Source organism: Solea solea, chromosome 5, assembly GCF_958295425.1.
Source record: "Solea solea chromosome 5, fSolSol10.1, whole genome shotgun sequence".
Classification (NCBI taxonomy): Eukaryota; Metazoa; Chordata; class Actinopteri; order Pleuronectiformes; family Soleidae; genus Solea; species Solea solea.
Window position 1 is genome coordinate 17,421,338 of NC_081138.1, and position 23,871 is coordinate 17,445,208.

Here is a 23,871-nt window from a genome sequence, read left to right on the forward strand (position 1 = left end):
ACATAAATTATATCATACTGTATTTCAAGAGGTGTTTTCTCTCTGAATGGGAATTTTTGAATCATTAATATTTCCTGGTGTGTGTGCGTGTGTGTGTGTGTGTGTGTGTGTGTGTGTGTGTGTGTGTGTGTGTGTGTGTTTGATGACCATGCTGCGATTTGCCTGTATTCACATTATTTCATTGGGAATGCAAGGAGAGTCAAATTTCCTGTCAAGGTGCTCACTGCTGCAACAATTGCTTTCCTTCGCCCACGTCCAACAAACGAAACACTGCACGGTACATCTGGAGTACACAGTGTTAGTGCGCTTGCATTAACCCTGGGAATTGGCTTTGTTATGTGCAAGCATGATGCAGTTTGTGTATGCCTACGCAGAAAGATTCATCAAAAGTAGAGAGCTGCTTAAGAGGCCAGTGGGAATATCTGCACGTCGCAATTAGCATCAAGATATAATACCCCCACCCACTGGACAGCTGAATAAATGGTTTGCCAGAGTACACCACGCAGCAGAGGCAGTTGCATTTGCCATTATGTTGTATATCATCTCTTTTTGCCCTGTTATTATCAGTGATGATGTTCTTCGCTGTTGTTCTGTTTATTCTTTTAGTATCATGGGGGTTTTGTGCACTTTCCTCGTTTCCTTTACTCACTTATCATGCATTTTCTGGGCTCTGTGAACCATTACATGGCTAGTATGAAACAGTAATGTTCATAATAAAAACACACTGTTTCGTCTTAGTCACATGGAAGTATAGTGCCTCATGCAGCAACATAGTCAGATCCCCCATACATATGTACGACATGCTGTACACACCAGGGACGTAATCTTTAATTGTCATTAATATGCTCCTCAGTTTTGTCTCTTTCTTTTTTTTTTTACGTTTTCTAAATTGTGCTGTCCACACCCATTAGACGGAACTGCATATTAGCAGATGAGATGGGCCTGGGGAAGACCATACAGTCAATCACATTCCTCGAGGAGATCTATCGTGTGGGCATTAAAGGGCCATTTCTCATCATCGCTCCACTCTCCACCATTGCCAACTGGGAGCGGGAGTTCCACACTTGGACATACCTCAATGTGATCGTCTACCATGGGAGCGTCGTCAGCAGGCAGATGCTGCAGCAGTATGAGATGCATTTCAGGGATGCACAGGTAAATGGACACTACAGCACTAAGGTATTTTGTCTCAGTGGAGTTGAGTCAAACCAGGTCAGTTTTTCATCATCAGGATTGATTTATTCGCAGATTTTCATCACATTTATTGCACATTAGTAGAGCAGCACACAGGGATTTTTTTTAATATGCACCTTCTGCACCGACAACATACAGTCAATCAACAAAAGTGTGCATCTTTGTGTTTATTTATTTTTATTTTTTTACAAAGGCCATGTGTCATTGTAGCCTCAAACAGTTCCCACAAGTCATAAAAAAAATATAATTATGTATGTATGTATATATATATATATATATATATATATATATATATATATATATATATATTTATATATATATATATATATATAATTCACTTTAGGATTGTATTACATTTTTTGAATGCAGTTCCACTGTAGTGTAACTGATCCTTGTCAAGACATAAATACAGATGTCACAAAAGGAGGGCATATTTAAATGAAGAACATTGTTGTGTATTTGATGGGTTGGGTCTACAGAGCTGTTTTAGGTTTGTAAAAGACAAGGAGCAAAAACAAATAAGAAGCCATCTTAGATACATAGCTGAACCTGTTGCACATATATATGTATATATGTATATCTAATACAAAATGAGTTGTTAGGATTGTGAGGCATTTTAGGTCATCTCGACATACCCATTGTGTCCCTTTTTAAACACAATGAAGCAAGAAGCAACATCCCTGTGCTTACTTTACTTACAAAGTGAAAAGCAGTGATTCACTTTGATTAAAATAATTGCAGTGCTTTTTAGAAAACAGCCCTGTGAGTAATCTAATGACATGTTTCTAAAGAAGATGGCTGCACTCAACAATGGGAGTTGGACAAAAAATAGAAATCAGACAGAATGCGATTTTCATGTGTCTCACAATGTCCAAACACACTGGGACTCTAAGTAATGTAACAGATTAATTCACCGTAGTGTTTCAGATTCAAAGCTCACCACATAGTCATTTTCACCCGTTAATCCGGGTCTGGGTTGCGGGGGGGGGGGGGGTCTCCCCAGTCTCCCCAGCCACTGCAACCAGCTCTACCGATGGGAAACCAAGGGGTTCACAGGCCAGCTGAGAGATATAATCTCTCCAGTGGGTCCTGGTTCTGCCTCAGCACCTCCTTCCAGTTGGGCATGCCCCAAACACTTCCCCAGGGAGACATCCTAGAGGCATACTGGCTAGATGCCTGAATCACCTGGCTCCAGCAGAGCAGCGACTTGACTCCGAGCCTCTCCCAAATGTCTGAGCTACAGTTTGTGACCATAGGTGGGGGTTGGAACATAGATTGAAATTGAGAGCTTTTGCGTTTCAACTCGGCTTCATCTTCACCACAATGGACCGGTACAGCTCATCACTGCAGACACTTCCCCAATCAGCCTTTCAGTCTCTCGCTCCACTCTCCCCTCACTCGTGAATAAGACCCAGATACTAACCCTCAGACTTAGGTGCTGATCCTTATCCCAACCGAGTCACAGTAAGCTGCAAACTATCCCAGTATGACTTGCAGTTCTCTGTTCGATGAAGCCAGTAGGATCATCAAAGCACATCATCAAAAAAAAGCAGGCACAAAATTCTCAGGCCGACTTACTGCCAGCGATGTGAACCAACCTCTCACTCTGAGACTACAGAGACCGGACTGCCCATAGCGATGAGCTTTCCACCCCCATACTCCCCACAGAACACCTCAAGAGACGCAATTGTAAGCCTTTTCCAGTTCTGAAAAGCACATGTGAACTGGGTGAGCGGGAATTCAGGATGAATCTCATACCCTTCTCCTAGGGCCCTTTGCTGCTGGGTTGTTAAAACTACCTCAGCAACTTCAACCCCACAGATAAGAGTCCACCACTTCAACCTCTGACTCTGCTTTCTCTACAGAGCATGTGTTGGTGGGATTGAGAAGCACAGATTATTCCTTCCACTGTGCAACAATCAGATGCAAAGGTCACCTGTAGAAAGTGATGACCCAATGAAACATTTTCAAATCATGTGTTGATGCGTTGTGGAGATTTCAAATACCCGGATGTATATATTCACCTTTTTCTATTTTAAATTATGCTACAGAACTGGATTGTCACGATACACTGTAGGGAAATTGCCAGACTTTCAATGTGGATCAAAGTACTGATTTACTGTAGCATATAACAAGATTCTAGGAAAGATGAATGCCTAACAACAAGTAGACTAGTAGGTAGTTAGTGAGCCTTGAGATTTTCTGCAATAGACAGACCACGTGTCACAACAGGCACTTAGAAGCTCTTAGCATTGAAACGAGCCGTAGGAGGAGTGAAGACGAGCGAGAGCAGAACAGAGCTGACCTGCCACCAAGCTGTCTCCCAGGCAGCCCCCAAGGGAAGCTCTCTGTCAATGCTGCTCAGGCATATCAGAGAGTTGGGCTCCTCTTCAGCAGTCTGCTGGTAGTGGGAGGGTGTTACTGGATAACTGAGCATCCCATGAGGACTGTTGTCAAGGCAATGGATACAAATGGAGAGGCGTGGTGAAGAAAATCCTCCATAGACAAAAAAAACAAACAAACAGAAAATCATAATACAGACCCATCAGAAAGTTCATACTCGTGTACTGGTTGTGTGGCAGAGTTGTTTTTTTTTTTCCTCTGTCCACACTAAAACCTTCATTTCAAAACATTTTAACTACATGCAGACAATCATATTAGCCCTGTATCAAAGGTAATCTTCATCCATTATACCCATCTTAAAAAGAGGTTACAAAATACTGACAGTTGCATTGCATGCGCCATTCATCACTGGAAGTCATGACTTGTGGAAGGAAGCAAATCTAAATGTCTGCATCAATGTTTCATAAACTTCCTGCCTGTAGTGGCCGGCAACATCTCCAAAAACACTGGTTTAAAAACTCAAGATGAGTAGTATGTATGCGAGACTAGAAAAAGAAATAAAACACATTAGTGTGAATGGAGATTCAGGGTGTTGTTCACAACATTGTCTCTACAGTTCCCTATGTAACAATTACATATTCAATATATTCTCTCATAATATTAAGCCAATTTTTTAATGCTCGTTCCTGATCTCTCGCCTTTTTGTAGGGCCGTGTGATGAGAGGTGCCTACAAGTTCCATGCTGTCATCACCACATTTGAGATGATCCTGACAGGCTGCCCTGAACTCAACGCCATAGACTGGCGCTGTGTTATCATCGACGAGGCCCACCGCCTCAAGAACAAGAACTGCAAGTTGCTAGAGGGCTTCAGGATCATGAGCCTGGTACGTAAGCCATCAGCTTAGACAGATGAACAAGAATTCTAACACATTACAAACAAACTGTCCTGTGGAGAGTTGAAGTTCCACTTAGAGTAGTTGAATTTCACCTGTTTGACTTGAAATTGATTCTCATTGTGTCCAGTCCTGGCACTGCGTCATCAATAAAGCAATGATTCATCAATAATGTAACATTCCCCTCTCATGCGTCTTGTCCTCTTTTAGGAGCACAAGGTCCTGTTGACAGGCACACCTCTCCAGAACACAGTGGAGGAGCTCTTCAGCCTGCTCCACTTCCTGGAGCCTGCACGCTTCCCTTCAGAATATACCTTCATGCAGGAATTTGGAGACCTCAAGACTGAGGAGCAGGTGACTATGCAGCGACACAGAGAACGTGTCGTATCAATTTAATTATGTCAGTTAATGACATATAAAGCATATTACAATGAACTCACAGAACAGGCACAGACTGCCAGGTGTAACATGTCAGTGTCAGGTTATGTAAAACAGTTTGTGATTTGTGTGACTAAATGTTTACAGTTTTTAAAGGGACACAATTTTTTTACTTTGCTAGGAGCATAACGTTTTCTAATTAGGCCTCTCGGACATTTTGTATAATACACATTTACATGCCCAACATGGTGGATAACTGTTGAACTGTGTATAAAGGGAATTGCTCACAAAATAATTATAATTGCATTATAATTTTAGCCAGTAGCATTGAAGGGACACTTGGGAACAGATTTTTGTGGTGAAAGTTAAAAATATATTATGAAAACCTGAGGTTTAACGCTGGATCTTCAAAGTAGAAGCTCCTCGTGCCAATGCCGCCGTGGAATCCTTCTAAAAGTAAATGTTTGTGATGTTGTTATGAGGTACTGTCGGTGAAATGGCTCAGTGCCTGCGGATGGTCTAATAGTGGTACTACTATACAGCATTGTTTACATATCGACTCAGCCTTTCATAAACATTATGTATTTGAAAATATTATCGTTGATTTGAATGCACTGTGCCATTTATAGAAAATATATATAAAAGAAGTTAAAGTCAGTTAAACTTGGCATCATTAGCACATTTCTGCATAATCAGTGTTTATTTACACATGTGATGAAATGTGAATTTGGGAAATAAAACCCTCCTGAACTGCTTGGTCTCATGCTGCATTACAATCAACATACAGTTATTAAAGACAATACATTTTTCTGCACTTGGGAATGATAATTAAAAATTGTAACGACACATATGAGACTGCTGTTTTTAATCTCTTTCAGCCCCAGTGTGTGTGACCCCATGTGTGCGTCATAAATCCCACTGCATTTACTGAACGTTGTAATCTTTGTGGTCCACAGGTGCAGAAGCTTCAGGGTATTCTAAAGCCCATGATGCTGCGCCGGTTGAAGGAGGATGTGGAGAAGAAGTTGGCTCCTAAGGAGGAAACCATCATTGAGGTTGAGCTCACCAATATTCAGAAGAAATACTACCGCGCCATTCTAGAGAAAAACTTCTCTTTCCTGGCTAAAGGAGCTGGCCAGGCAAATATGCCCAATCTGGTCAACACTATGATGGAGCTTAGAAAATGCTGCAACCACCCCTACCTCATCAAAGGTATGATGATACATTTTAATGTTAAATCAAGTTAATGTATTTAAATATAGGTGACATATATAGTTGTTGTAGACATAGATGCTTTCAGACGTCTGCAATTTACACAATTTTCTGTTTAGTGTACTTTAGGGGATGTGGGCTCAGTTTATCAGATGGAGGTGCTGTAATTGGAGTTTTCAAGAGAGTGTTTCAACCGTTTGATAATATTCCTAGATGTTTTCATAGATACTTTTGTTGCCGTAAGACCTGGATTTCATTTGCTTTGACTGATGAAATCCAACTGTGGCCGACAGTAAGGGTTTCCAACACTTGTAATTTGTCATCTGTGTTGCATTCACCAACGGGGCTGATGCCATTTCTGTTTTTCAGGAAAAGTACAACTGTAGAGCCTTGATTTTAATGTTATGGACACTGAGAGAGATGAAAGCATAAGCCACAGTATTCCTGACGTGTTCGTGTATTTTTATGACAGGGGCAGAAGAGAAAATCCTCGAAGACTTCAGGGAAGTTTATTGCCCCACTGCCATCGACTTTCACCTGCAGGCCATGGTGCAGTCTGCCGGGAAGCTTGTACTTATTGACAAGCTGTTGCCTAAAATGAAGGCTGGAGGACACAAGGTGCTCATCTTTTCCCAAATGGTTCGCTGCTTGGACATCTTGGAAGACTACCTCATTCAGAGAAGGTAATGTTTTTTTTATTTTTTGCTCAAAAAATTATTCAAAGGCAACACAAATGCAGAAAATGCTAAAAAAAAAAAAAAGAAGAAAAGATTCAATGCTTTTTTTCTTTATTGAAGTTGCCTTTGAAGTTGTTGCCAAATATGACTTGTGAGAAACAGTACATCTCAATTTCAGTTATGCATGTGGTTTATATCATAGTGTAGTGTAAAATAAGAGGTAATAATGAATTGTTTCATGAGTAAGTTAGAGGATTTTTTTTAAAGCGGTAAATCTGTCTTTCTATCTTCTGATTTGAGTGACTTATTCTCAGTGCGCAACAGGAATAAATGAAGAATGGGAAAGCAAGTCTTTGTTTCCCCATCCCCAGCACAGGAGCGGTTGATAAGGATGATGGACAATGATTTATGGTTCCATCATGGCCATAAAGCTATTGTATATGTTTGAAGAGCAGTATTGCTTTGGGAATAAGGTTATGAGAGCCCACTTTGCTTCTCGCTTTGTGTGTATCTTGAGACGAGGTGATTAGAGATATACAGCTAGACAATCACTTGGGAAGGGTTTACATTTTAATGGTTTTCCATCAGATTAGAATGTTAAGCTTTGTCAAAACTACGTAAGTGTGTTTCTGGTTCTGTTTAATTCCCTCTTGACTGCCAGTGTCAGTAACAAAATCACATTTGCAAGTTGCTAACTCTGGAAGATCTTGGCTCTGTATTTGTTTGTAGGTCCAAGGTACTTTAACATCATCTGTGTTGTTTGGTGTATGTCATTCTACCTGTTGTGATACAACTACACAAACTGCTTTAATGGTTTGTTGTGCTAGGTGATTCCTTGAAAATGCTAGATGTTGGATTTCAAGTATTTTTCTGTGAATTCATGGATTAGTTAGTTTGGCCAGTTACTCAAAACTTTTCAGAGAGTGAAACACTTCTGAGAAGCTGTATGTAGGCAACCACATAATATTTATAGCAATAGCCTACACACCACACATGACTCGTTTTCATAAGATCTCAACCTGTGCGAAGTGAGAGGAGACACGTTGTTTACTGCCACAGGCAGTCATCCAAGTATTCAAAGTTCCATTCTTTTTTATCCTCAAGTCTCCAAAGTGTCAGCCCTCTGTCTTTCCTTTTTCACTTTTTTTTAATCTCTGTGGATCTTTTGTTGCTCTTATGCTTCCGTTACCGCCTATCTCTCTCTCGCTCTATTTCCTTCTGGCTTCCCACCAGCAGCAGGAGCAGTCCCTAAACTATTGTTAACATGTGAGACAGCGCACAATGCAGACCCAGACAGGGTTCACAGAAATCTTCGGGTCGTGGAAGCCCTCAGGGCTTCACCTCAGTCGACAAAGCAACCATTTCTGTGAGCATCCTCCCACAAGAAAGTGGATTACACATTCTAGGCCAAGGCGTCAGATTGAAGGCGCAGAAAAGAATGGACATAAAGATAAAAAATAAAATCTGTAAGAAGATGTCCAGGTGTTGAAGGAAATAAAAAAATGCATTGGGAAATTTACAAACATGAGTGATGTGGCTGTTGAAAGTAGGTTCACATGTTGTGATATTCATATTTCGGTTTTCTTTTCAACTTTAGGTACTTGTATGAGCGAATAGATGGACGTGTCCGTGGGAATCTACGACAGGCTGCCATCGACCGCTTCAGCAAGCCCGACTCGGACCGCTTTGTTTTCCTACTGTGTACAAGAGCTGGAGGCCTGGGAATCAACCTCACAGCAGCAGACACCTGTATCATCTTTGACTCTGACTGGAACCCTCAGAATGACCTTCAGGTACCACACACACACACACACACACAATCTCTCTTTAAGTGTTTCACTAGTACTTAAAGAGCAGGTGTCACATGGGTCAAACTGCAGATAATAATAGGGAAGTCCTGATGTGTATGTTTAGTGCACTTTCCTTCCTGTCCACCACAGGCCCAGGCTCGCTGCCACAGGATTGGTCAGAACAAGGCGGTGAAGGTGTATCGTTTGATCACCAGAAATTCGTACGAGCGGGAAATGTTTGATCGTGCCAGTCTCAAGTTGGGCCTGGACAAAGCAGTGTTGCAGAGCATGAGTGGCAGAGACAACAGCCTGGGAGGAAGCACTGGGGGAGGGGTAAGTTTGTGATTTATAAAGATCTTATAAACAGACTTATGGGCACTTTTTCGCACAAAATTCAATGACTTTGCTTGTGCATGAACAAAATGTAACCATTTTTCCACATTCTCCTATTTTATTACATGGGCTTTGACTTGTTTGCAAAACAGTCCGTAAAATAATTAAAGACAAAAGATTTGTGATTTACAATTTGCAGTTGTCTTTTCAACAAAAATAAGTCAAAAGTCTCTGATATCTTCAGTACTGTATGGCATCAGAGGGACACTGTAACAGATGGCAGATAAAAACAGGATGCCAAGCAAAGAAACAGAGCTGGTAAAAGCCCAAAGCGTGGAGCTCAATTGCAAATTTTCCACTTGAAGTACAGCCAATCCTATTAGAGTCTTGTCTCTTTGTGAGGGAGTGTGTCAACAGTGTGTGAAGTGTGTAGGTGGATACTTTGCTGCGGTTGATGTCCTCTGAGAATTATCTGAACTATAAGAAGGATGAGCTATTAGCAGCTTTCCACATCTGGTTTGAGTGAATATCTTTGCATATTAAATAGCCGCTTAGGTTAGATACTTGGCTGCTGATATGGATTTAATAACCCAATGAGTGCATGCAAACTAAACGCGCTATTTGTGATTACTCTTAATATGTTGTATGTAGTTGGTCTGCTTGTACCGCAGAGGTATGCAGTATTTATGTTCCCTACTGTTCTATTTTGTAATCTACTTCTTCCGTATTTATATTTATTAGTTGGATATAGGTTCTTTACCTTAACTGCCTGTTCTCTCTTTTATTTACCTCCCAGGCAGCACAGCAGCAGCTATCCAAGAAGGAAATTGAGGATCTGTTGCGACGTGGCGCTTATGGGGCCATCATGGATGAGGAGGACGAAGGGGCCAAATTCTGTGAAGAGGACATCGACCAGATCCTCCAACGTAGGACAAAGACCATTACCATCGAGTCTGAGGGCCGAGGATCTACCTTTGCCAAGGTAAATATAATGATTAAGTATTACTGTTCTAATTGAATTAATGTATATTAAATCTTCCAGATATTAAGCGTCATTTTGTTTTTAGTTTTTGATTGAAAGCAGTTCGTGACACAGGCATCTGATTATGTTTAATGTGATTATGTTGTCTGCTTTCAGGCTAGTTTTGTGGCATCTGGAAACCGCACAGACATTTCTCTGGATGACCCCAACTTCTGGGACAAGTGGGCCAAAAAGGCTGACCTTGATATGGAAATGGTCAATGGCAGAGTAAGTACTGTCACCACAAATGATTAAATCTGTGGAGTAAATACTTACATACATATTATGATTGGGATGTTGCTCAAAAAGATGCATTGGCATCTCTTAGACATAATGCTCTGTCCTCTACTCCAGTGTTGTGTCTGAAATCTCGTTTGCCCCTCTGTTCCCTCTCTACAGAACAGCTTAGTGATTGACACTCCTCGTGTCCGAAAACAGACAAGGCCATTTAGCGCCACCAAAGATGAGCTGGCAGAGCTTTCCGAGGGCGGCAGCGACAGTGACGACACCAAACCTAAGGTTCGGCGAAACAATGACCGCCTCAACAGCTACGGACGCACAGAGTGCTTCAGAGTTGAGAAGAATCTGCTTGTATATGGGTAAGAGGGTTTTAAAATTAAATATTGATTGAATTGATCAACATGGTACAGAAAATGTAACAGGATACAGAAAAAGAGGAAATGGACAGATGTACGCAATCATTTGGTTTTTAAGGTGGGGTCGTTGGAAGGACATTCTCAACCATGGGCGTTTTAAGAAGCAGCTAACCGACCGGGATGTGGAGTCGATCTGCAGGGCTCTGCTGGCCTACTGCTTGGTACATTACCGTGGAGATGACAAAATCAAAAGCTTCATGTGGGACCTGATTGCCCCATCTGAGGATGGACGTACCAAGGAGCTGCAGAATCACTTAGGTGAGTCTTGGCATGTGGAACTGCCCTTTTTCAACAGATAATATTACGTGGTTTAGTTGGAACAAATGGGATTTCCTATAGCACACCTTTGACTCGCTACCTCTTCTTCTAGGTTTATCTGCCCCAGTCCCTCGGGGCAGAAAGGGTAAGAAAATGAAAATACAGTCCAGCTCTTTTGACATCCACAAAGCGGAGTGGCTCAGGAAACACAACCCAGAGCACATGCTTCAGGATGACGGCTACAAGAAACACCTCAAACACCACTGCAACAAGTAGGTGTTTCCTGATGCCAGGTTGTTTACATCACACACACACAGCAACGTTTTAGGGATTTTACACCACATTCAAGCCTGTTTGAACAGCTGTTAACAAAACCTGTGTAAACAAAAAAGGTAAAAAACTCTCCACCATCTAAAGTAGTGTTATTTGATTTAAGAGACAGTAGGTATGTTGCACACAGTGGCTGGGTTTATTTATCTGGTGTTGGTGAGACTGTGTGTTCTTGTTTGTGCTTAAAATGTTAATTCAAATGGCAGGTGGTCATTATTCTCGGGTGGCACACATTGTATCTGGTTATTATTAACAGAATGAAGCCTGAGCGAATGAAAATGCAATTTGCACACAGTTCAAATTTTAACTGTGGCACCTCCAAACCACAGTAATTAGGAGGTACTAAAACCTCTATTGGAGCTGACAGTTTATTGAATCATTACCGGACGCGCATCTCATCTCGACCAGCTGACTGATACAAATCGTAATGAGACTTCATTCCTGCTAATAGTGGTCATAGATCTCTCTTATTTATAGACAGAGAGGAAAAGATAGGTGCTATCAAAACACGGGCCCCTGAGAAATAAAATAAAATGGACGAGAAAAAAAAGAAAAAGAGGTGGGGGGGGGGGGGGGGGGCACGAGGCTTTGGATCCAGCATGCTGCAGCTTTCATTGAAAGTTACCCATTGTTACCTATTGTGTTCTGGTCCAGTAATGCTGAATCCAGGGATTGTCTTGTATGTGACACACCAGGCAATTGGGGACATTCACTTAATAGGGTTTGCTGACTTCTGCATTTTTGGTGCCTGTGTATTCACTCGTTCTTTAACTGGCTGACTGTAGAAAAGACCTCCCACACAGGGAGGAAAACTATGGAAAGTTGCAGGAAATTATTATAATGGTGTCCAAAAGTCTGGAACAAAGGCAAAAGGTCAGAAAAATCGATCCTCAACCTTGGTTTATAAGCTTTTTACCTGGGCTTTTCCAGTTGCCACACATAAAGATTTGAGACTGATGATTAAATCTGCTTAAGCAGGATAAAAATGTTTGTGTTTTGGAACAGAATTGGACCTGTGACTCAGTATCTTCCGTGTGCCATTGGTTTTTGGTGGACTGTTTACTGTGAACAGACGTAGATGGATTTTCTGCATGCCATTCATGTCATGCATTCCTGGCATATTTGCTTGTGAAAGGGTTTGTTTGTGAGTGTGCTGGGATCCTCGGCAGGCTCTCTAAGTGAATGACATCACACTCACGCAGACGGTGTCTAACAAAGGGATGGCGAGGGAGTGATAAAGCGCTGTGCTGACAAGCAGAAGAAGCAGAAGCAGCAGAAGCAGCAGCAGCTGCTCCTGGGCGGGTCTGGGCCCAGAGGAGGATAAAGGGTGGTGGAGGGAGAGGGAAGTTCAAGACTTTGATTAACCAGCGCTGTGAGTCCAGACTGGTCACCACAGACATCCATCAATATGACAGACGGAACACGTGCCTTGCAGTTTCTCCTGGTCCTGTCAGTGACTCAGGGAAGAATATGGAACTCATTTATAACAATCGTCAGCTCAGTTACACCAGAAGATGGGATGCCTGCTACTCTGTATTTAAAAGCTGCAATTGCTTTTTCAGTGCTCTTGAAAACAGAGCTGCACTATAAGGAAGCCTTGAGAGTCTGCAAGGCACTCAAGAAGTAATGAATGAATGTGTTAATAATAATTTATTTTAAAGTGGCTGCAATAACAAAGCATACAGTGTCAGTTTACCTAGAGAGGTAATTATTCATTAGCTTTACAATATGTAACAGTTGTTTATCAAATACTAATAGTAAAAATTAGATCATTTGGCAATTTTGTTACTAGCCAAATACTCTTTTTGTGCCAAATTAGCACGTGTTTTGTGTAAATCTAATTTTGTTATGCTTTATTATAATAATGTGTCAGTGTAATTATCCCTTAAATTCCCCTTTTCATTAAACAGTATTCTGAAATTGTAGGGCAGCTACTTACCACACAATAGCACTACTCTATGGAGAATAGGGTGCCTTTTATTAAACCTCTGCGTGTGCTACATTTTTCCCGCAGCAGACATCACACAGTAGAATTTAAAATCATACATGTTCATACAGAATAATAACCCAACACGGTTTCCACATTAAGCAAAATCTCAATGCATGTCAGACATTAGAGCCTGGCTCACCATCGCAGCAGAGTTCCCACCACTTCACGTGTATTTGCTCTACTAGCTGTGATGTGTGATGATGCATCACAGAGCTAATGTTTCCCCTGTGAGTCAGCCGCTTTCTACCTCATCAGCCTAAGCCTCGCCCCTCCTTCAGACTGTGGCTGTGAAGCTGCCCGTGACTCACTGTGACGTCCGTACAATATTGTCGACTCCAGGGATACAATAAATAATTGGAGGCAGTGATCAAGTTAATTTATCAGGCTTATTGTGTTCACTGAGTCAAGTTAGGTAGTGTGTGTGTCCTTCTGTCAGCTGCACAACTAAGGATTTATAGCTGTTCACTCTGAATGGCAGATAGATTAGTGTGCCGTATTCTACAGTTTATACTTTTTTACTAAGAGTTTATATCTCTGAAATGGGAAAACTACACGCAGTACAGTTTTAGTATTACAGCTGAGCGTCACACATTTTATTCAGTTGAAGCGTTTGTGTGTGTGTGTGTGTACTGCTCACTCAGCATGTATTGCTCGGTCAGCGTTTTGTCATGACCACTGGGTTTTCTCTGGCAGGGTGCTGCTCAGGGTCAGAATGCTGTACTACCTGAAACAAGAGGTGATCGGAAGCCAGGCCCAGGAAGTACTAGACGGTGTGGACTCCAGGTGAGCTGAAATTTGACCTAAATTTAAACTTGACCTTGTTAAAAAAGGCTTCACATACATTCTCTCCCCTTTTTGCTTTTTGACTATTAGTATCTTTCTTCAACTTTCCCTCTTTGGAAACGCAAGCATTCCTTTTAATAAATGAAACAGAACACAGTTGGTACAGTTTCCATACTGAACTGCCTGATAATATTTTTGGTGAAGTGGCAGTTGTAGTCATTAGTATTATGGTATGGTATCAACCTGTAGAAGGAAGAAACAGCTGACTGTAATAAGAATGTTGTAGAGCTCCATCTGCTGGTGGAAGAAAGAAGTCGACTTTGTTGTCTGCCATTGTATCAACTACTGTAAACAAGGATATCAACAGACAAAATCAGTTTTTATTTTAGTCTTCTAGTGTTATAGATGTCATTGTGTTATTTGACAATACAAGCCAAAAAGGTGTATAAAATATTTTTTAGAATGAACTCCCGCTCTGGGTCGTCGGACCCTGGGCTTCCTGCCACAGTTTCTTTGCACACAGTTACTACATTGTCTTTCACAGTTTTGCAATAGAGTAAGTTAGATATTACACACCCCCATATAATATCTGACCAAATGTCCTCCTCCTCCTCCTCCTCAGTGAGATAAAGATTTGGGTGCCAGCACCTGACCACTCAGATTTGCCAGCCTTGTGGTGGGATGCCGTCGCCGACAAGTGTCTACTGCTGGGTATATATAAGCACGGTAAGAAACCTCAGCCCTGATTGGGTCTTGTTTTATACAATTTAATAGTTCGAATAATCACTAAACATTAACAAGCCTTTGTGTGACAGTCACAGTATTTATGGTTGCTGTGCAAAAATAATAATATAACTGACATTTCTGGTGCCACATGATTTAGTGTGTTTTTCCCACTGATACCAATAGATTGTGGAAACTTAACTTAACTGTTTACATATTATTCTGTGGTCTCCCAGGTTATGAAAAGTACAACACCATTCGTGCAGACCCAACCCTGTGCTTCCTAGACCGTGCGGGCCGACCAGATGAGAAGGCTATCGCAGCCGAACAGAGAGGCAATGACTTCATGGATGGGTGCGTACACAATAACTGGAAAAGCTGTATTTAATAACAGTATATGGCTTTTCTTTAAATATGCTTGCCTTTGCTTATCATCATTATTATTATTATTATTATCGTTATTATTTATTGTTGTAGCGCATTCATCTAGTGCAGAAATAATACAAAACTTAACCTGTGTGTTTGTAGGGATGTAGATGATCCAGAATACAAGCCTGCTCCAGCTCTGATAAAAGAAGACATGGAGGTAAGGCCACAAGAAAACAAGGGGACACATCTGGTTAAAGGAATCATGTGCATTGCCTGAATTCTCAGTGCTGTCTCTTGAACACAAACAAACATTGTCTTCTTATGCAGGATGATGCCTCTTCTCCTGGAGACTTGATAGTCACTGACAATGCTGGAGGTGAGTATAAGACACCTAGTCCTTAACATCATATTATCATTACGATGATGACTATAAATACAGGCTTTCAACAGGAAAATTCAACATGTTGACACTTAAATATGTGTTGTACATTATTTTGGTCCAGATGCAGTGTCAGTGACAGAAGGTGGAACTGTCTACTGGCCCTCTCCCTCGGTGTTGACAGCCAGACTGAGGCGTTTGATCACCGCATCCCAGCGCTACACTAAGAGTCGGCAAATTCTCCAAATACACCAGGTTCAGTCTCAGTCCCAGCCAACCATGGTACTGTCCGCACCGCTTTGCCCGCTGCCCCCCACACTCAATGACCCCCTCAACCCCAAAATGGCTGCTAAGATTGAACGGCAACAAAGGTCGGGTTAAAAAATGATTTTATTAGTCATTTTGTGGCATCTATAACTATATATGTTAACGGTTATTACAATGAGAATTTATTTTTACATGTCTCAGATGGACTAGGCGGGAAGAAGCTGACTTCTACCGGGTGGTTTCCACTTTTGGTGTTGTTTTTGACCCAAGCCTTGGTCGGTTTGACTGGACCAAGTTCAGGGCCATGGCTCGTCTGCACAAGAAGACTGACGAGAGCCTGCAGAAATACCTGTGTGCTTTCACCACCATGTGCCGACGGGTGTGCCGCCTCCCACCCAAAGAGGGAGGTCAGTGGCTCTTTTGCTTATTCTAACTCTCTAACTATACCTATTCTAACATGAACACACTCCTGTTCATTTATATACATGAAGTGAAGTGAAAATGTTTGGACACACAAAGGATAACAGCATTTTTGCCTATGATAATCACAAGAAAATGTGGTCTAGTTTTACTTAGCAGTTAGATCTGGAAACTTTGATGTCAGAACATTGTGAATTGTGTTTAGTTTGATGTCACAGAAACAGCCTTTACTTAGAGAAGTTGGCTGTAGCTCAGCTGATATATATGACATTTTTCCTGCTTGTAGATGGGTTTTATTCTGAAGAGAGGTCAGTAGCACCCCAGTAAACAAGCTGGCTCAGCAGTGCTGAGGTAGAGGGGGAGATAAGGTTAATCATTTGTCGAAAGACAAATACTATGTGTAACCTCCGGTGAAGCTGCCTTCCTTTTTTTTGTTTTGCACCCATCGACTCTAACTCGTGCTGCTGTGTCTTTGCCCCAGACTCTGCTGAAGACCCGTCTCTCAACATCCAGCCCATCACAGAGGAGCGTGCGTCTCGTACATTGTACAGAGTAGAGCTGCTTCGCCAGGTGAGGGAACAAGTCCTTCGTCATACGTTACTGTATGAGCGCCTGCCACTGTGCCAGATGAGCTCTGACTTGCCCGTCTGGTGGGAAGCTGGTACCCATGACCGTGACCTGCTTATTGGTGCTGCCAAGCACGGCGTAAGCCGCACAGATTACCACATTCTGAGAGACCCTGAGCTCAGCTTCATGGCTGCCCAACAAAACTACAGCCAAACAAAAGCTGTGCAGCAGCAATCACGCACACCCACCCCGCTCCTCCATCCTCAGCACCAAGCCACCAGCTCAGCATTGACAAGCTCTCCACTGCCTTTGGTGGCTCACAGAGACACTGAGCCCTGTGGGGTTGTGCCCAAAGTGGAACCAGCTTCAGAGGTAGAGGAGAGCAGGGAGAAACCGGGGGAGAGTTGGAGCCCTTCTCAAGCACCAGCCACTCCCACAGGTCTAGAAGAGAAGCCTATTCCTGAGGTGAGGGACATCGAGGGGCAGATGGTAGCAGCACGAACCAAACCGCTCACACCCAACTCCTCGGAGAGGAAACCCAAGAAGGCCAGCAAGAGGGGCCGCAACGAGACCAGGCGTGGCTCAGAATCTAACTCGGGTGGCTCCTCCTCAAGTTCTTCGTCACGCTCCTCCTCTTCTTCGTCCTCCTCTTCTTCCTCGTCACATTCCGGCTCCAGCTCCTCTTCCTCTTCTTCATCTTGCTCCTCTGGCTCTTCGTCATCTTCGTCCTCTTCCTCATCTTCTTCTGATGACAGCGATAGTGAGGGAGAGGACGGTAAGAAGAAAGGTGAGTATTTATGTTTGATTAAAAAAAAACAACTGAGTGAAATCAAACGTTTTGTTAACATTTCATTGCCTGGATTGCCTCGTAGGTTTCTGAAATTAAATTTAAATAGCAATTCATTTACTTTATCCTGTTTTTCTACCACTTTATGACTTTTAAATTGCAAGGCAGTATTTGTTAAGATTGCATACTTATTTATGCGTGTGACAAGTCTTTCATTTTGTGTCTCTCTTTTAACGTGTTCAGTGCCTGCAGCAGCAAGTGTGAAGGGCTTTGATGAGGACAGTGTGGCATCTCTGAGCACAACACAGGATGAAACACAAGACACTCATTTGGCGGAGAATGGCATCGCCCATAACTCCTCGCATCCTTTCCTGGGAGGAGGATACATGCTTGCTGCTTCCTACTGGCCAAAGGTGAATTTACATACAGTATATGTTTGCTGTCCAGTCACTGATGTTTAATGAATGGCTCACAGAGAATGAAAACTCCCACATTATGATTTGAATTAAGAATGTAATGTGTGTGAAGACCTGCAACGTGATTGTGAAAAATGGGGAAATCAGACTGATACAAGCGTTTGCTCATGTGTGTGTTGTTTTTTTTCTTTAAGGATCGTGTTATTATCAACCGCCTGGACAGCATCTGCCAGGCAGTGCTTAAGGGCAAGTGGCCAGAAACACGCCGCGTTTATGAGCCCGGAGGTGCAGTGGCCTCTTTCTACACCACCAAGCTGCTGGACAACGCCAACAGCCTGTGCGAGGACCCCGCTGCCTCGCCACAGGGGTCAAAGGTGACCAAGCATGTTGCAGAAAACAAGGAGTTCTCAGTAAAACTCAACGATGTATGTTGAATTCTCCCTACCTCCCCTCCTCCCTCCGCTTCGCCCTAAACATAGGATCCTTCCACTTCTGCTCCTGTGACCGGTGTTAGCTGCCTTGTTCAGCATGTTTCTCTGGTCTTCTTTCGTCTTTCCTTTGGGTATGATGAGTGGTTTTGACTGCCTGGCAGGAAGAGATATTCATTTAACAGCAGCCTCCAGCTCTTTTCCCATACACTCAATATGAATTGGGCTCCAAGGCTATGATTGCATCAGGACAAATCATTCAGTTGTAAGAATATAATAAGGTTCACCTCTCTTAACTGAAGGGATCTTATAATCTGACTGAAATTTAGTTCTCAGCTGTGGGTGTATTCTAACATGGCAATTCAATGGGCAGATTTCACTTCACTTCAATTTATTCCTTTTTTTACATAAGGATTTTTCCCCAAACTGAATGATTTTTACAACCACAGATCTTCAAACACCTGCTGCTTGTTTTCCTTTAACCTCTATATATTCTGTCAGCAGCTATCTCTTTGGCATGGCTTCCCAGTTCTCTCCCATCTATGAGCAGACTTTGCCCTGCCAGCCACTACCCACCGTGTGTTCATATGTCCCAGTACTACTAACAAGAAAATACCTGAGCAATATTTGTTGTTGTTAGTAAGAATTTCTTAATTTCTTACAAATGTAGTTATCAGATATTTTGTGTTCTGAATTCTAGTTGATCAGTTTCAGACTAGTGAGGCAAGCTTCCATGTATAATTTACAGTCTAAGATAGAATGAACAATTTAGTGCAAAGTTTTCGTAGTTCATAACCTTAACCTTTTTTCCCGACTGACACTCTTTTGTTTCTGTGTATAGCAGGAGGGAGGTCTGAAGTTGACCTTCCAGAAGCAGGGTCTTCCTCTGAAGAGGCCCCTGGAGTCTGAGGAGGGACCCCAGGCCCAGCAGCAGTACCTGGCCCGGCTTCATGAGCTGCAGAGTGCTTCTGACACGGGATTAGCTGATATCACCAAGCCTCAGTGCAGCTTTCAGACTGGTTTGTCTTTTTTTTTTAAATACAGCTAAAATACATCTATGTTGTTTTGACATAGTTCCCTTTATGACCACTAGATGGCAGCAATGTGTAAATTTGGTGACTTAAAATCCTCTGCAGTCAGGCTGGCTTTGTTTACACAGAGGAGGGAAGTATTCAGGCTATTAATATTATTAATATTTTTGACCTTTTCAGCTGTAACTAGAGGTGAAAGGACTTAAAGGTTCCATTAATTCTAAGAGGGAATGTGGCTCTATACAGATTTGTCCAAAATATATTTCATTTAAATTATGCTTAGTGAAAAGTAGTTAACCTAAAGGTGCTGGCTCTTCTGCAGTCAATCCAGGTCATACTAGTCAGATGAGGCTGAACGGAGTGCTGGATGGCCAACCCATGGTGAAGAAGCGGAGGGGAAGGAGGAAAAACGTAGAGGGAATGGACCTGCTGTTTATGAACAGGACCAGAGTCCCTGCTGTTCCCGATCAGGTGAGTGAGAGTATTATTTTGACTCGTATTCCTTTGAATATACAAAAATAAGTTCAAATATTCCGCTGTATATGCAGTAGATGTAACATTTGATCTTGAATTGATTACAGTTCAGACATAAAATAATACTCCTCTATGTCCATGTATGTCCAGATGCCTCCAGGTTGGGGTGGTATTGGCCAGGTGGGCATGGCAGCGGCCTCTGCTCCAGTCTACAGCCAGAGTCCCAACCAGAGCTCCAGTCAGAGCTCCAGTCAGATCCCTGCAGACACAGACACCAGGGTCCCTGTCATCAGCCTCAAAGATGGCACCCGGCTTGCTGGGGACGATGCCCCCAGGAGGAAAGATCTAGAGCAATGGTTGAAAGAACATCCCGGCTTTGTAGCAGACACAGGAGCCTTTATTCCTGTAAGTAATTTTTGTTCCTGTCCTCTGAACCACCTATGTCCCTGCCCACATATCCTCGTAGATTATAATAAAGTGAAAGGGTGTCTGAAGTGTTACTAGAATTTAAACACTTCAATCTTTTATTTAACGTGTACTTACGGTATTGTTAAACGGTATGATGCTATTATGCATTTTTGAAAGATGGAATGAGTATGTTGTGCGTGTAACAAGAAGTGTATGTTATCAACTGTTAAATAAGTGTTTTGTATTTGATGCATTTGATACACAGGGAGTAAACAAGATGCAAATGCAGTTCCACTTCCAGGACGGTCGGCCAAAGCAGAAGAGGCATCGCTGTAGGAACCCCAACAAGATTGATGTGAATAGCCTGACAGGAGAGGAAAGGGTCCAAATTATCAACAGGAGAAATGCACGCAAGGTTTGTTTGTGTGTTTTTTTTTTTTTTTTTTTAAACAAATTGAGAGGCTTTATATCTGAGAGACAATAATAAACATTTGTTTTCTCCTCGGAATTTAAAAAATTGATATTAATCCTCCTTTGAAAAGCTGTATTTGATTGCCGATTCATGTTATTGTGTAATTTTGATGACAGTGACGGGACTTTTTCGTGCTGTAGCTCTGTCATCATAATGTACAAGTGTTGATCAAACAGTTGTTCCTGTGGTACATAATGCTACACTCAAATGAAGAGGTGCCAGAGACGTGAGTGTGAGTTTCCCATGTAACTTGCCATCTTTCCTGTAGATTGGTGGTGCCTTCGCTCCCCCTCTGAAGGATCTGAGCAGGTTCCTGCAGGAGAACCCAGAGTACGGAGTCCCACCTGAGTGGGCGGATGTGGTCAAACAGTCGGTGAGCCACCAAGAAGCACTTTAATCAGATCAAAACTTTGTTAATTGGTGTCAATAATGTATTAATGTACTAATATTTTTTTTTTAACAAATAATATTTTTCGGCTCATCCTTTTCTTCCTCTGTGTTTTGTCCAGGGTTACCTCCCAGAGAGCATGTTTGACAGGATCCTGACAGGACCCATCGTTCCTGAAGAGGTGAGCCGACGCGGACGTAGACCCAAGAATCCTTTGGCCAAGGCGGCAGCAGCCGGAGCAGCCACCGCAGCAGACTCTGCTCTCAACTTGAACCCCCTGCTGGCCAACGGCCTCCTTCCCGGAATGGACCTCAGCAGCCTGCAAGCCCTCCAGCAAAACCTCCAGAGCTTACAGTCCCTGCAGCTCACCGCAGGCCTGATAGGACTGCCGTCTGACGCCGGCAACCTGGCCGCAACCAACTTGGCTGCCATGTTTCCCATGATGCTCTCCGGCATGGCTGGATTGCCAAACCTGCTTGGCATGAGCAGCATGCTTGGGAAGCCAGCTCAGGAGGGCACAGGAGGCTCAGAGGAAAGGATAAAGGGAACGGCCAGTGGTGCGACGGGAGAGACATCCACTTCTAAAGCTCCTTTGAACACCTCACAATTCGACACCAAAGGAGAAAGGACAGACAGTACGATTACGACTTCCTCCTCGGCTTCCAGCTCCACTTCCTCTGCTACTGCCCCACAAAGTGCTTCAGCTGCCTCTGCAGCCTCCAGTCACCCACTGTCTCTTAATCCCTTGTTACTCTCCAGTATGCTTTACCCAGGGATGCTTCTCACTCCAGGCCTTAACCTTCCTGTGTCCGCCACACAGCAGCAGAGCTCAAACGGTGACCCAATTATTCCTCCTCCTCCTCTTCGTCGTACTCCACCCACAGCCTCCAAGTCATCACCTCAGGAGACAGAGCAGTCGGCAGCAGAGGCGGACCGAGACGAGGAGGACGAGGCTTTGGTTGAAGACGACGACGAAGAGGAGTCCGCAGATCAAAAAGAGAATAGTGGCGCTGAAGGTTCAGGGAAAGCCGAGACATCTTCATCAGAGTCTGGGAGCTCTTCTTCATCCTCGGATGATTCGGATTCCAGTGATGAGGATTGATTCTATTAAATGAATAAATAATACATTTATTTATGTATCGCGTAGAAATGTATACATACAGTATATTCACATATATGGATTTTGGCACTTGTGTTGTGATTTCTTTACATGTAAATACAAGAACTAACTAAAATGTTGTGTAATAAAGAACAAAAACTTTAAAAAAAAAAAAGAGAGAGGAAAAAAAACAGGAAAAAGTGATTCAAAAGCAACTGAAATAAAATTTCAGTGTTCGTTCACAAGGTACAGTCTTGTTTTGAGACATTTTGCATGTCAGACTTAAGTAGATTTCTGAACTCTGTGAACTTGTACCACACAATTATGTACAATTGCAACAAAAAAAGGCATTATTGTAATTATGTCAGGATTTAATTTTATTAAAAAAAAAGTGAAACTACATCAATATGCTCGTTGAGCTGTACTATTAATATATTTTGATTGTTTGGGGGGGAAATCGGGGAATGACACTTGACAAACACTTTGGTTTCTCTTGTACATATTCAGTACTTTTACAGGTTTGTTGACACTTATGCTTTGCAGATCATATTGTTGGATATGTCAGCAATAACTTGGGCAGCTAATGAATGTCACTGAAGCTGTAGATTCCTCTGTCTACCATGTTCCATCCCAGTGCACAACTGACGCAGCCTCACCACCCCCCGTCTTGTGGCTCCGTGTCACATTAAAAAAAAAAAAAAAAAAGGTCATTTCTACATTTCTCCTCATTGGTTTCTGGAAAGAGAATTACCCGAAAGCCCCTCCTTTTTTAATATCACTCTGTCAATCTTGAGGCAAAGTAGTATTTAAATCATTATTTAACTCTGATTTTTCAAAGGTTTTATTTTCCATATTCCTAATATTCACCATCACCTTACAGACATGTCCCAACATATTCCTTGGAGCACTTTATCTATCCACAGTAGGCGTACATGTTCACTTGCACATCTGTTAATTCTTTTACAGTGTAAGAGTCTGTGGGGACTGAAAACAACCTTTTACTGTGTGCCAAAAACTGCCCTTTGACCCTCTGTGCTCCTGTCGGAGTTTAGGGTAAAAGTTCAGGACTCTTGTTGACCTGGATAATACTACTACAGCCCTGGTGTATTTGACTGCATCTTACCTCAACTGTGCTCAATGGCTTCACTGTGCAAATGTACATGTGCATGGGTGTGTGTTCTCGCTGTCCGTGTAACCAGTGTCTCTGTCTCTGCTGGAATGTGTGTGTGTCAGAGGCCCTTTTCTGTCCTCTTTTTTGTTTTGTTTTTTGGTTTCGTTTGTTAGTTTCTTTGTAACCGAGAGCTTCCACGGTGTTGTTTTCACGGCCGGACCTCTCGCCTGGTATCGACTGCTTCCATAACTTTCCAGTCTGAATGTTGTGCATCAAGAAAGGGGGGGGAGGCTTGTCAGCTAACATGGTGGGAAAATCATCCACGTTACACGTTTTGTCCTTGTTTAAACACGATTCATCACAAGTTTGGAGGGGAACGGTGTTGCGTGGTCGCCACCTTGTCTACCAAAGTCTTGGAGAAGATTTATGGCACAAACACAGAATCCTGGCTAAGATTGTAGTGTTTTGACAACGTCTTTGACATTTAAAGGTTTACTCTGTGCCAGGTGGGCTAATTTCAGGAAGGGCTTAATGAGAGCAGCTTGTGTCACTGGAAGTTTTGTGGCATTATTGTGTGTATTTCACTTCGTCTTCAACTCTGTTCTGCTGATTCAGTAGATGTAGAAGTGCCCTTATCCTGTACCTCTCTCTCTCAACTCCTGTCTGTCAGACA

The 23,871-nt window shown here is 42.5% G+C and overlaps 1 protein-coding gene across 7 annotated transcripts in view; it reads left to right on the forward strand.

The window, feature by feature from the left end:
• chd9 (chromodomain helicase DNA binding protein 9) overlaps positions 1-22,493 on the forward strand; it is a 67,642-nt gene extending 45,149 nt beyond the window's left edge. For 4 of the 7 annotated variants that reach the window (XM_058630155.1, XM_058630160.1, XM_058630162.1 and 1 more), the window contains 28 exons: positions 912-1,155; positions 4,246-4,422; positions 4,642-4,785; positions 5,766-6,021; positions 6,494-6,704; positions 8,296-8,491; positions 8,639-8,821; positions 9,618-9,803; positions 9,960-10,070; positions 10,242-10,441; positions 10,557-10,756; positions 10,869-11,028; positions 13,770-13,859; positions 14,482-14,585; positions 14,819-14,936; positions 15,111-15,168; positions 15,279-15,327; positions 15,455-15,701; positions 15,799-16,004; positions 16,499-17,371; positions 17,615-17,784; positions 17,982-18,212; positions 19,057-19,234; positions 19,569-19,717; positions 19,871-20,125; positions 20,394-20,543; positions 20,869-20,973; positions 21,110-22,493. In XM_058630155.1, coding sequence (XP_058486138.1) covers positions 912-1,155; positions 4,246-4,422; positions 4,642-4,785; positions 5,766-6,021; positions 6,494-6,704; positions 8,296-8,491; positions 8,639-8,821; positions 9,618-9,803; positions 9,960-10,070; positions 10,242-10,441; positions 10,557-10,756; positions 10,869-11,028; positions 13,770-13,859; positions 14,482-14,585; positions 14,819-14,936; positions 15,111-15,168; positions 15,279-15,327; positions 15,455-15,701; positions 15,799-16,004; positions 16,499-17,371; positions 17,615-17,784; positions 17,982-18,212; positions 19,057-19,234; positions 19,569-19,717; positions 19,871-20,125; positions 20,394-20,543; positions 20,869-20,973; positions 21,110-22,090 — 6,232 coding nt within the window. In that variant the 3' untranslated portion in view covers positions 22,091-22,493. The remainder of the gene's footprint in view (positions 1-911; positions 1,156-4,245; positions 4,423-4,641; positions 4,786-5,765; positions 6,022-6,493; positions 6,705-8,295; positions 8,492-8,638; positions 8,822-9,617; positions 9,804-9,959; positions 10,071-10,241; positions 10,442-10,556; positions 10,757-10,868; positions 11,029-13,769; positions 13,860-14,481; positions 14,586-14,818; positions 14,937-15,110; positions 15,169-15,278; positions 15,328-15,454; positions 15,702-15,798; positions 16,005-16,498; positions 17,372-17,614; positions 17,785-17,981; positions 18,213-19,056; positions 19,235-19,568; positions 19,718-19,870; positions 20,126-20,393; positions 20,544-20,868; positions 20,974-21,109) is intronic. The other 3 variants (XM_058630156.1, XM_058630158.1, XM_058630159.1) reach the window with 3 other exon arrangements.
• The last annotated feature ends 1,378 nt before the right edge of the window (positions 22,494-23,871 follow it).